Source organism: Rhinopithecus bieti, unplaced genomic scaffold (genome assembly GCF_001698545.2).
Source record: "Rhinopithecus bieti isolate Rb0 unplaced genomic scaffold, ASM169854v2 scaffold_21649, whole genome shotgun sequence".
NCBI lineage: Eukaryota > Metazoa > Chordata > Mammalia > Primates > Cercopithecidae > Rhinopithecus > Rhinopithecus bieti.
Genome location: NW_016811584.1, coordinates 2,275,775 through 2,288,529, shown reverse-complemented (window position 1 = coordinate 2,288,529; position 12,755 = coordinate 2,275,775). Strand labels below are relative to the sequence as shown.

At 38.7% G+C, this 12,755-nt stretch overlaps 1 protein-coding gene across 1 annotated transcript in view; it reads left to right on the top strand.

The window, feature by feature from the left end:
* Positions 1-12,755, top strand: part of DNAH12 (dynein axonemal heavy chain 12) — a 245,562-nt gene that overhangs the window by 208,962 nt on the left and 23,845 nt on the right. Inside the window, 3 exon segments of the mRNA XM_017894137.1 lie at positions 4,080-4,230; positions 4,439-4,692; positions 5,241-5,381. Of these exon segments, the coding sequence (XP_017749626.1) occupies positions 4,080-4,230; positions 4,439-4,692; positions 5,241-5,381 (546 nt within the window).

Here is a 12,755-nt window from a genome sequence, read left to right as displayed (position 1 = left end):
CTGGCCAAGATGGTGAAACCCTGTCACTACCAAATACAAAATTAGCCAGGCATAGTGGTGCATGCCGGTAGTCCCACTACTCAGGAGGCTGAGGAAGGAGAATCACTTGAACTGGGAAGGCGGAGGTTGCAGTGAGCAGAGATCACACCACTGCACTATAGCCTGGGCGACAGAGCAAGACTCCGTCTCAAAAAAAAAAAAAAAAAAAAAAAAAAAAAAAAAAAAAAATGTTGCCTTAAAAAGAACATGCGTCCAGGCATGGTGGCTCATGCCTGTAATCCCAGCACTTTGGGAGGCTGAGGCGGGTAGATCGCAAGGTCAGCAGTTTGAGCTGGGGAGGCTGAGGCAAGAGAATCTCTTGAACCTGGGAGGTAGAGGTTGCAGTGATACGAGATCAAACCATTGCACTCCAGCCTGGGTGACAGAGAGAGACTCTGTCTCATAAAAAATAATTAAAAAATCATGCAACAGAACCTGTATATGTCCCACAAAACCTAAAATATTTCCTATCTGGCCTTCTATAGAAAGTTTGTCAATCTCTGTGGTTATGTAGTTAAATTACTGAAGTTTGAATTGTTCCTTTCAAATATTGTTTAAGATTTGTTAGGACTGGTCTAGAATAACCTTTATTCAATGCATTAATTTAGCTCTATCAAAGTGCCACCTGTCTGGGGCCTTTACTGAATGCTTCAGGCGATCACTAAGGACTCTCTATGGCTTTTGGGAACCTGAATGAGTCACAACCTTCATGAAGAGTGGTAGCTCCCCAGATCTCCTGGTTACAGCTCCTCAGACTCTTTGCTTGGTCTCACGCATACACACCATAGTGTTCAGCAAGGATTCAGAGGTACTGTGAGTAGATTTCTGAACTCTTCCTGAACAGTTCTTTTTTTTTTTTTTTTTGAGACAGAGTCTCGCTCTGTCGCCCAGGCTGGAGTGCAGTGGGACCTCAGCTCACTGCAAGCTCCGCCTCCTGGGTTTTACGCCATTCTCCTGCCTCAACCTCCCGAGTGACTGGGACTACAGGCGCCCGCCACCTCGCCCGGCTAGTGTTTTGTATTTTTTTTTTAGTACAGACGGGGTTTCACCATGTTAGCCAGGATGGTCTTGATCGCCTATCCTCATGATCCGCCCGTCTCGGCCTCCCAAAGTGCTGGGATTACAGGCTTGAGCCACCGCGCCCGGCGACAGTTCTATCCTAATTAGAACTCTGCAATTTCAGCAGCCTTGGCCCCTTTGTAGTCTTTTTCTTGTTTTCCCAACTCAGCATCACTGCATTGCTCTGCCTTAGTCACTCTCCCTGTTCCACAGTCTAGCATATCTCCAAGAAGAAAGTTGAGAGGATAGCGTTCACTTTGTTTTCTTTTTCTCAGTGATCACAGTCGTACACCACCTATTGCCCCCATGCAAAATGGTTGTTTCATTAATTGTGCCTGTTTTTTAAGTTGTTTGTGGTGGTAGGGTAAATCCAATCCCTATAACCACATCATAGCTAAAAGTAGAAGATGGCAGAAAATTTTGTACATGTCACAATTTTATTAGTTCAAACATGCACAGAAATCTTTCTAAAGGTAAGATAAGTAGGTTGATACCAATTTTCACAAATTTAAGAAAGGTGATCATAGTATTACAAAAGGATGATTTTGTAATAAAAAACAAAAAACCATGTTCATACATCTAGTATAAACTTTGAGTAATGTTAAAAAAAATTGTTCATGACAAATGTTAAAGCAGTAAGGAAGACTTTGTTCAAGATTATCACAGTAGGAAAGAGAGCTCAGGCTTAGTTCCAAATACAGCAGAGACAGTTGGGGATTTATAGTCAAGGAGCAGGGTTGGGGGAAATTACTAAGAAGAGACATCAAGGGTAGGGGAATTCTTGCTACACTGACCTAACAGAATTCGTGCTAAAAGCAGGCCAGAGTGATGAGACACTACCTACGTGATGGCACGGTATGAGGAATTTGATCAGATACGGAGGATGATCAGATGGAGAGGGTGGGGGACTCTCACTAAACTGGCTAGCAGAATTCTTGCTACAACTGGGCTCTTGAAGACAGGCCTCATAGAAAAAAGGGCTCAGAGAAGCCTGTCTAACGAAGGTTTGTTTGAGGAAAGAATCTTTACCAGTAAATCATTTCACCTACACCATGAAAAATATGAAGGTGTTGAAAGTGATTGCAATAGTCCCTTCGTTTCTTCCTTCTTTTTTAAAAAAAACAAAAAACAAAAAAAACATTTTACAGTTTTAGTAAAGTCTCACAAGGAACATTATCTAATGCTCTGTCTCTGAGTAGATTTAAACAGAGGCCTACATAAATGTTTTACCCCTTACCCTGACTCCCAAAGACCTTTGTACATTAATACTCACCTCATTCTTCCCAGATAGTTAGTTGTGTGTGCATATGTATCTGTGTATGTTTGTTCTCCTCTCACTAGAGAGTCCCTTTAAGTCCCTGGAACCCCTAAACAATGCTTTATTCATTATCACCAGTAGCCTCCCTTGTTCATGGTGAAGACTTAATAGCTTTGTATCTAGGAACAGCTGCCTATTTTCACTTTACAGAATGGCTCCCTGATGGGCAGTAGAGATATTGTTTCAATACCACATGTAGGGTTTTTGCTTCATCTACCATGTTTGGAAGCCTGTGCTTGTATACCATAGCACTTACCCCATTAGAATGTACAGTAATTGTCTGCTTATTTTTTAGGACCTTCCACTAGACTATGAGCTTCTTGAGGTCAAGACTCATATATTATTTTGCTCTATATCACCAGGATTTAGAGCAATGTCTGACAGATGGTAGAAGCTCAACAAATGTCTGTGAATTAAGTTGAATTGAATTGAGTTAAGCTAAATGTAATTAACACCTATATTATTCAGGTCTTCTACTTCTTTCCCTCTGTTCTCCAGAGAAATAAAACAAAAGGGGAGGGGAATTGATTGACTGATTGATTGATTGATTGATTTTCTGAAAGGAATTGGCTGGTGTGATTGTGGAAGCTGGTGAATTTGCACAGTAAGCTGGCAGTCTGGAAACTCGAGGAGTTGATGTTGTAACTCGAGTCCAAAGGCAGTTTGCTGGCAAAAGGTCCTCTTTCTCAGGAGAAATCAGGCTTTTATCTTTCTTAAGGCTTTCAACTGATTGTATGAGGCCCACCACATTATGGAGGGCAATCTGCTTTGCTCCAAATCTACTAATTTGAATATTAATCTCATCCAAAAATACCTTCACAGCAACATGTAGACTGCTATTTGACCAAATATCAGGATATCATGGTCTCACAGGCCATCTTTGACTCATTTATATAACAATTCAATAGGTTAAAAATGGTATCTAAGTATAGTTATAATTTGTATTTTTCTTCTTATTATTATAAGTATTCGAGTATAAATGAAGCTGCTGTAACAAAGGGACCTAAAGTACAGTGGCTTAAATCAAATAGAAGTTAATTTCTCTGTCTCCTAACAGCTCAGAGGCAAATGATTAAGGGCTGACAGGGAAGCTCGGCTCCTGAGATCACCCAGAAACTCAGGTTCTTTCATGCTTACAGTGTGGTCCTCATCAGCAAAATGGAAGCTGGCTTGTGAACACTGTTGAAAAGAGAAGAAAATGTTGAAGGCAAATAGCTTCCTTAAAATATAATCTGGAAGATCCATACATAATTTCTACTTCTTTCTCTCTGGCCAAAACTTAGTCACATGGCCACATTACCTGCAAGAAATGCCAGGAAAACTTGGGGTTCTAATACCAAACAGAGACAAATAAGTGGGACAATATGCAATCTCTGCTATAATGAGTGACATTGAGCATCCCTCATATGTTTAGGATCAATTTGTACTTCATTTTCTCTAAGCAGTTCATCTCCTTTGCCCATTTTTCTTTTGGATAATTAGTCTTCTCCTATAAATGTATATAGTTTTTATTTATTAGAGAAATTAGTGCTTTGTCTGTGATGCTACATGCTTTTTTTGACCATTAGACTCAAATTGTATTCTTTGCTATTTTTCAGTAATAATCAAATCTGTTATGTGAAATAAAAGTTGCTCTAAAGATCATATCTTTTCTCTTCAACAGATAACCCCAGCTATAACAAACTATGTAACTGACAAACTAGGGAAAAAGTTTGTAGAACCTCCACCATTTGATTTGACAAAGAGTTACTTGGATTCAAATTGCACCATTCCCTTAATTTTTGTTCTATCTCCAGGAGCAGATCCTATGGCCAGTAAGTGCATATACTGTAAACTTTAAAGAAATTATAAATAAAACATCTTGTTCAATACTCATTTCTTATATGATTATAAATCAGTTAGTAAATCCGATATTTACAGAGAAATGTAACTAGAATTTTTCATGATAAAACAGCTATACATAAGGCACTTTTTTATAATTTTAGAGTAAGTAGTGTGACCATTTTTTTGTGCCTCTCATAGGCCTGCTGAAATTTGCAAATGATAAATCTATGTCTGGAAATAAGTTTCAAGCTATTTCACTGGGACAGGGACAAGGACCAATTGCAGCAAAAATGATTAAAGCAGCAATAGAAGAAGGAACTTGGGTGTGCCTACAGAACTGCCACCTTGCAGTCTCCTGGATGCCCATGTTGGAAAAAATATGTGAAGATTTTACCTCTGAAACCTGTAACTCATCCTTTAGGCTTTGGCTGACAAGCTATCCATCTCCAAAAGTATGTTTATTTCCTTGTAGAGTTTAGTACGTTTACTTAGCTATCTGTATATCTTGTTTGTTTTGTTTGTTTTGAGACAGAGTCTCACTCTGTCTCCCAGGCTGGAGTGCAGTGGCGCAATCTCGGCTCACCGCAACCTTCACCTCCCAGGTTCAAGCGATTCTCCTGCCTTAGCCTCCCTAGTAGCTGGAATTATGCCACCATGTAGTAGCTCATGCCACTAATAACGCATGCCACCATGCTCGGCTAATTTTTGTATTTTTAAGTAGAAACGGGGTTTTATCATGTCGGCCAGCCTGGTCTAGAACTCCTGACCGTAGGTGATCCACCCGCCTCAGCCTCCCAAAGTGCTGGAATTTCAGGCATGCACCACCATGCCTGGCCAGCTGTCTGCATATCTTAATCAAGCCTTAGGTACTTAACCTTAAGAAGTTTTTAAAATATTTCTGGAGTCCTCCATTATGCCTGTTTTTTAATCCACTTGTATATGCACTTTTAGAGCCTCCACTTGCTATCTTGTATAATGCTCTCCATTTATTTTGTCTTAGTTCCCAGTAACAATTCTACAGAATGGAGTAAAAATGACTAATGAACCTCCCACGGGTCTTCGGCTGAATCTTCTTCAATCATATCTCACTGATCCAGTTTCTGATCCTGAGTTTTTCAAGGGATGCCGTGGAAAGGAACTGGTAATATTCATCTTTTGGAACTTTTAAAATGTGTTTTATAGTGATCAAATATGGAAGTGTAAAATTTCATTTAATAATGCTTTTATAAAATTTTATTTAATGTTTTAAAACTTTAAGCATTTCTTAACAAGACAAAAATTGTACTTATCTTGTTCACCATTTTATTCAATATAGTTTGTGTTCCGCTTCCCACATAGTAGACATCGAAATAAATGATGTCTGAATGAATGAATCTTAGTTTGTAAGCCAAAGCCCAATAATGTTTTTGATTAGGACCTGAGAGTAGAAATCTATTTTCCCATTGTTTATTCTTTTTAAACAAGTGTGTGTGCCGGGCCCTCTCCTAGGTAGTGTAGATATAAAGCAATGAGAACAAAATAGACACACAAAGAAATCTGCCTTGATGGAACTTAAATTCTAGTAATAATGTTAAGCATATTAATAGTGCTTTTCTGTGTATCCACCTAAAACAGTTTTGTTTACAGTACTGGGGACTTTAAGGATCCCAGTACAAAGTACTCATTTCCCTGCCTGAATTCTTACCAACTGAGAAACAGGGAAAAGTATAAATGTATGGTAACCAAAGCATAAGCTTAATTATTGATATAGGCTAGATTGGAAGATATAGCTTATATCTGTGAACAAATGGGTTTCATATTACAGAACCCTAAAATTAAGCAAATTTATCCACCCAGAAGAGTAAAGGAAAACCCAGGTCCCTGTAAGAAGCTCACTTCCAAGAAAGAAAAGAGAGAAGCTGGGCTGAGCATATCTGGTTAATTTTTCCCAAATTTACCAGTCAGGTAGGTCACTCCCTTCTCCTGCAGCAAGTGAGTATAAGAATGGAGAAAAGTCCAGCGTGTTACATTATTAACTGGGCACATGAAAGGAAACATTACTGAGGGAAAATCATCCCCTGCCCTCACCCCAACATGTACTGTTTATCATATTTGCATGTTTGAGCTAGAAAAAATGATATTGAAGGTAAAATAATAAATTCTTTGAAAGTCAGATATTTTCCCTCTGCTTAATGATACTTTCTGTGTACCCTAGTTCTGCACCATACTTTTGTTTGCAAATCTTAGAACAAGAGAGGATATTTTGTGGTTTTATTGAGAAAGGAGCTTAGTAGAATGAAGAACATAGTATGGTGTCTGATCCCCATCCAGAGTTTGAGCTCCTGCAATTAAAAGAGAGAGGGCAAGTGAGAAGGGAAACTTTGAAAGATTCTAAGCTCAAGCAGAGTTAGTCTGGGACTCAGATTATTCAAATAAAAATGGTGCTAAGTTAGAGAAGAAGCATTCTCACTCCTCGTGTATTACAACATTGAGCAAGCAACTAAGTATTGGGATTTGTTGGGATATCTGAAGTTAGTATCCTTGCCATGTATCATTATTTTTGTGATGAACAGTGGTAATAGGTAAGGCTTCGCCAAGCAACTTCTCTGGTAGTACAAACAAATGAAAGCTGGGGTAAGAGAAGTAAAAGAATGTAAATGCCCTGTGACGTGGGTTCTCAATATGCATCCAGTTCTTCTAGAGGGCTTGTTCAAACACATCTTGCTGGGTCCCATCCCCAGAGTCTCTAATTCAGTGGATCTGGGGTGGGGCTTAAGAATTTATAGTTCTAACAAATTCCCTGGTGATGTTGATGTGGCCAGTCCTGGAATCACACTTTGAAAACCATTGCCTTCCAGTTTCTGCAGGTGACTGGTTTGTAGACATATGTGAAATTCCACTGAGGCTTCCAGAAATAGCTGGAATGCCTTTCGATAAGGCTAATTTCTGACAATTAGGCCAGCAATAATTTGAACTATCATCATTTGGCCATTAAAAGTAAATATGATCTTTTTAATCACAGGTTGTTGATATCTTGGGCATTTGAATTACCTAGCAATGATAAGACATTCGTTGTCAGTCTATAGGTCTGTCACCTGTACTCACTTTATTCTTCTTAAGGGTAGGGATACATTTCTGTATCTTCACTTATTTATTCAGCAAATATTTATTGAGTACCTACTAGGTGCAAGGCATTCTTATAGAAACTGGTAATATGGCAGTGAACATATAAATATATAAAAACATGTAAAAAATTCCTATCTTTATGGAGCTGACATTTTAGTCAAAGGAAATCTATGGAAGGCAAGCTCAACTGTAATTCCCACAAACCTGGGGACTTGTTAAAGCTACAGATGTCAGTGCCATACTTCTGGAATTCTGATTCACTAACTTTGAAGTAAGGCTCAAGAATAAGCATAAATGTAGCATATCATATATACACCATGGCCAAGCGGGATTTATCCCCTGGGATGCTAAAATGATTCAACTTATAAAAATCAATTAATGTAATACACATTAACAGAAGAAGGATAAAAATCACATGATCATCTCACTAGATGCAGAAAAAGCATCCAACAAAATTCAATGCTTGTTTATAATGTAAACTCTCAGCTGGGCATGGTGGCTCATGCCTGTAATCCCAGCACTTTGGGAGACTGAGGTAGGAGGGATGACTTGAGATCAGGAGTTTGAGACCAGCCAAGCCAACATGGTGAAACCCTGTCTCTACTAAAAATAAAAAAATAAAAAAATAAAAAATTAGCCGGGTGTGGTGGTGTGTGGCTATAATCCCAGTTACTCGGGAGGAAGCAGGAGAATTGCTTGAGCCCGTGAGGTGGAGGGTGCAGTGAGCTGAGATTCTGGCACTGCACTCCAGCCTGAGCAAGACTCCATCTCAGGAAGAAACAAAACAAAACAAAACAAAAAACAACTCTTAACAAATGAGGAATAGAAGAAGATTACCTCAACATAATAAAAGACAATATGAAAATACCACAACTTATGCTCAACCATAGAAAAACTGAAAGTTTTTCCTGTAAGATCAGAAACAAGGCATGGAAGCCCACTCTTCCTACTTCTGTCTAGACCGGAAGTCCTAGACAGAACAATTAGGCAAGAAAAAGAAACAGGAGGTATCCAAATCAAAGCAGAAAAAGTAAAATTGTCCTTGTTTGCAGATGATGTGATCTTATACATACAGAAAACCACAAAACTCCACACAAGAAAAACCTGTTAGAGCTGATCAATGAATTCAGTAAAGTTGTAGGGTACAAAATCAACATATAAAAATTAGTTGCATTTCTGTACACCAACAACAAACTATATGAAATGGAAATTAGGAAAACAATCCCATTTATAGTAGTACCAAAAACAATAAAATACTTAGGAATAAATTCAACTGAGGAGGTGAAAGATGTATACACTGAAAACTATAAAACATTGATGCAGTAAGTTAAAGTAAGACACCAACATGGAAAAATATCCCATGTTCATGGATTGGAAGACTTAATATTATTAAAATGTGCAAACTAACCGAAGTGATCTACGGATTTAATTTAGCAATCCCTATGAAAATCCCAAAGACTTGGGTTTTTTTTACAGAAATAGAAAAAAAACTCTAAAATTCATATAGAACCACAAAAGATCTTAAATAGACAAATCAGTGTTGAGAAAAAACAAAGCTAGAGGCATCATACTTCCTGATTTCAAAATATAATACAAAGCTATAGTGATTAAAACAATATGGTACAGGTTAAGTATTCCTTATCTGAATGCTTGGGATTTTTTTTTTTTTAATTTTGGAATATTTGCATTGTACTTACCAGTTAACATTCCAAATACAAAAATACAAAACCTGAAATGCTCTGATGAGCATTTCCTTTGAGCATCATGTTGGTACTCAAAAACTTTTGGATTTTGGAGCATTTTGGATTTTGGGTTTTTGGGTTTAGGATGCTCAACCTGTACTAGCATAAAGTCAGACATACAGACCAGTGGAAAAGAATAAAGAGCCCAGAAATCAATCTACACATATAAGGTCAACTGATCTTTGATAGAGGTGCCAAGAATATACAATGGGAGAAGCATAGTCTCTTCAACAACTGGTATTGAGAAAACTGCATATCCACATGCAAAAGAATGAAATTTAACTCTTATATTACACTATACATAAAAATCAACTCAAAATGGATTAAAGACTTAAATGTAAGATTTGAAACTGTGAAACTTATGGAAGAACACTTAGAAGGAAAGCTTCATGACATTGATCTTAGCAATAATTTCATAGATATGACACCAAAAGCACAGGCAACAAAAACAAAGTAGGATCAAATCAAACTAAAAAGCTTCTGCACAGCAAAGGAAATGATCAACAAAGTGAAAAGCCAACCTAAGGAATGGGAGAAATTATTTGCAAACCATATGTTAGATAAGGGGTTAATTTTCAAAAAATATATGGAACACCTCAATAACAACAACAAAAAACAAAGGATAACCAGATTAAAAATGGGCTAAAGATTTGAATAGACATTTCTCCAAAGAAGACATACAAATGGCCAACAGAAATATGGAAAAATGCTCAATGTCACTAGTCAGCAGGGAAATGCAAATCAAAACCACAGTGAGATATCATCTCACACCTTCTGGGATGGCTATTATCAGAAAACAAAACACAACATGTATTAGCAAGGACAAAATTGGAGCCTTCTTACACTGTTGGTGGTAATGCAAAGTGGTGCAGTCATTAATGAAAACAGTATGGAGACTCTCAAAAAATTAAAAACAGAACATATCCAGCAGTCTCACTTCTGAGTATCCAAAAAAAATTGAAATCAGGATCTCGAAGAGATATTAGCAGGCCAATGTTCGTTGCAGCACTATTCACAATAGCCAATATGTGGAAACATCCTAAATGCCCATTTGTAAAATATTATTCAGCCTTAGAAAAGAAGAAAACACTGCCATATATGACAACATGGATAAAACTTGAAGACATTATCCTAAGTGAACTAAGCCATCCCCTTCATACAAAAGCGTATCAGCCGGGCCGCGGTGGCTCAAGCCTGTAATCCCAGCACTTTGGGAGGCCGAGGCGGGTGGATCACGAGGTCAGGAGATCGAGACCCTCCTGGCTAACACGGTGAAACCCCGTCTCTACTAAAATAAAAAAAAAAAAAAAAAAACTAGCCAGGCGCGGTGGCGGACGCCTACTCGGAGGCTGAGGCGGGAGAATGGCGGGAACCCGGGAGGCGGAGCTTGCAGTGAGCTGAGATCGCGCCACTGCACTCCAGCCTGGGCGACACAGCAAGACTCTGTCTCAAAAATAAAATAAAATAAAATAAAATAAAAAATAAAAAATAAAAAAATAAGGTGTCAAAAATAGTCAAACTCATAGAATCAGAAGGTGGTTTCCCAGGGCTGTGGGAGGGGGAAACAGGGAGTTGCTTATTAATGGGAATAGTGTCTCAATTATGCAAGGTGAATAAATTCTGGAGATTCGCGGTACAACATTGTCCTTATAGTTAACAATACTGTATTGTACACTTAAAAATTTAAGATGGTAGATTTCATGTTAAATGTTTTACCACAATAAAATGAAAATTATTAAAACATATGATGTAAACAAACAAATTTGCATGTTCAACTAAGTTAGCAACCACTGTGCTCAACAGCCATGATAGTGTTATGAACTAAAGGAGGACAAAGAAAGGAAGGGAGGAAAGGGGCAAACATTTATTGACCACCAGCAGATTTCAGTTAGTTTAACAATATAAGCCTTGCAACAGTCCTCTAATATAGGTATCATTTTCACACACCTATTTGTTAAATAAGGAAACTGAGGCTCAAATGAATTAAATAAATTATTGAGGTCATTGAATTAGTCTGTTCTTACACTGCTATAAAGAAATACCCGAGACTGGGTAATTTATAAAGGGAAGAGGTTTAATTGACTCACAATTCCACATGGCTGGGGAAGCCTAGGGAAACTTACAATCATGGTGGAAGGTGAAGGGGAAGCAAGCACCTTCTTTACAAGGCGGCAGGAGAGAGGACAGCGAAGGAAGAACTTCCAAATGCTTATAAAACCATCAGATCTCAGGAGAACTCACTATCACAAGAACAGTATGGGGAAGCTGCCCCATGATCGAGTCACCTCCCTCCCTCAACACGCAGGGATTACAGGTCCCTCCCTTGATAAGTGGGGATTACAAATTGAGATGAGATTTAGGTGAGGACACAGAACCAAACGATATCAGTCATACAGCTCAGCCCAGTGTTGGAGGTGGGATTTGGTACCCAGGACATCTCACTCTTTCCATTTGTGTGTGATTAACTCTGCTTGGCTGAGTCAAAAACAAAGCTTCATGGACGAAGTGATATTTGAAGTAGGAACAAGAAGCATATTTAATATGTGCAACTATTATAACAAGGTTGTTGAAAGAGCAATAAGGACCTCATTTTGGCTGAACTGGTAGGAAATAAGAACGGGAAGGAATATTGGGTCAAGACTGGCAGTCTTTACATGCCTTGCTAAGGAGTTTGAATGAGTCAACACAAAGCATCATCACATCATAGAAAACAAACTAAAATGCATACCTTCACTGATGGCAGGTCAGTGGTATCATCTTTAGGCAGAGAAGGCAGCATCCTACTGCCCCCTTGGCTTAATCAAAACAAGCATAAAAAAAAAAGGTATTATTTTTAAAGAAATTATGTTTTAATGTTTAAAAGCTTTTTAAAGAATATCTGGTTTATAAAATATCTAGATAACAGGACTGTGACAAACTACACTGATGTCCTTTGTCACAACTCTTCAGTCCATATCTAATTTCAGCCACAACTGTAGAAGATAGTTCTTTGTGAGTTCAGACTCTTCGTAGGTTACAGCACCTTATCTCAAGTATGCATCTTTCTGTTTTCTTTCCTCAAGATTTCTCTGATGCAACAGGAGCCTTCTTGGCCTGTAGACACACAAGCATAGACCAAAAATGTGGAGAAATTATCAACTCCAGGGACAACCTTCAACTAATCAGGGACCACTTGTCCCATCAGAACTGAGTCCTCATCACAGCAACAACTTCCATAATTCTTCCTGATACTGACTTTTTCTCTTTCTCTGCCTCCCTTTCCCTACTCCTCTCCTGCTTCCTGGGATCACTTCTCACATACACCCACCTTCACCCTCGTCTTTCTCTCAAGGTCTACTTTTGGAGGAACCCAGTCTAAATAAAGTCCAAAGATAGAAACAAATGTGATCATTCAATTTTCCAAAACTTTAAGGATGGTTCCAGCCTTAAGAAAACCCACTATTTTCCCAGCACTTTGGGAGGCCGAGACGGGCGGATCACGAGGTCAGGAGATCGAGACCATCCTGGCTAACACTGTGAAACCCCGTCTCTACCAAAAAATACAAAAAACTAGCCGGGCGAGGTGGCGGGCGCCTGTAGTCCCAGCTACTCGGGAGGCTGAGGCACGAGAATGGCGTGAACCTGGGAGGCAGAGCTTGCAGTGAGCTGAGATCCGGCCACTGCACTCC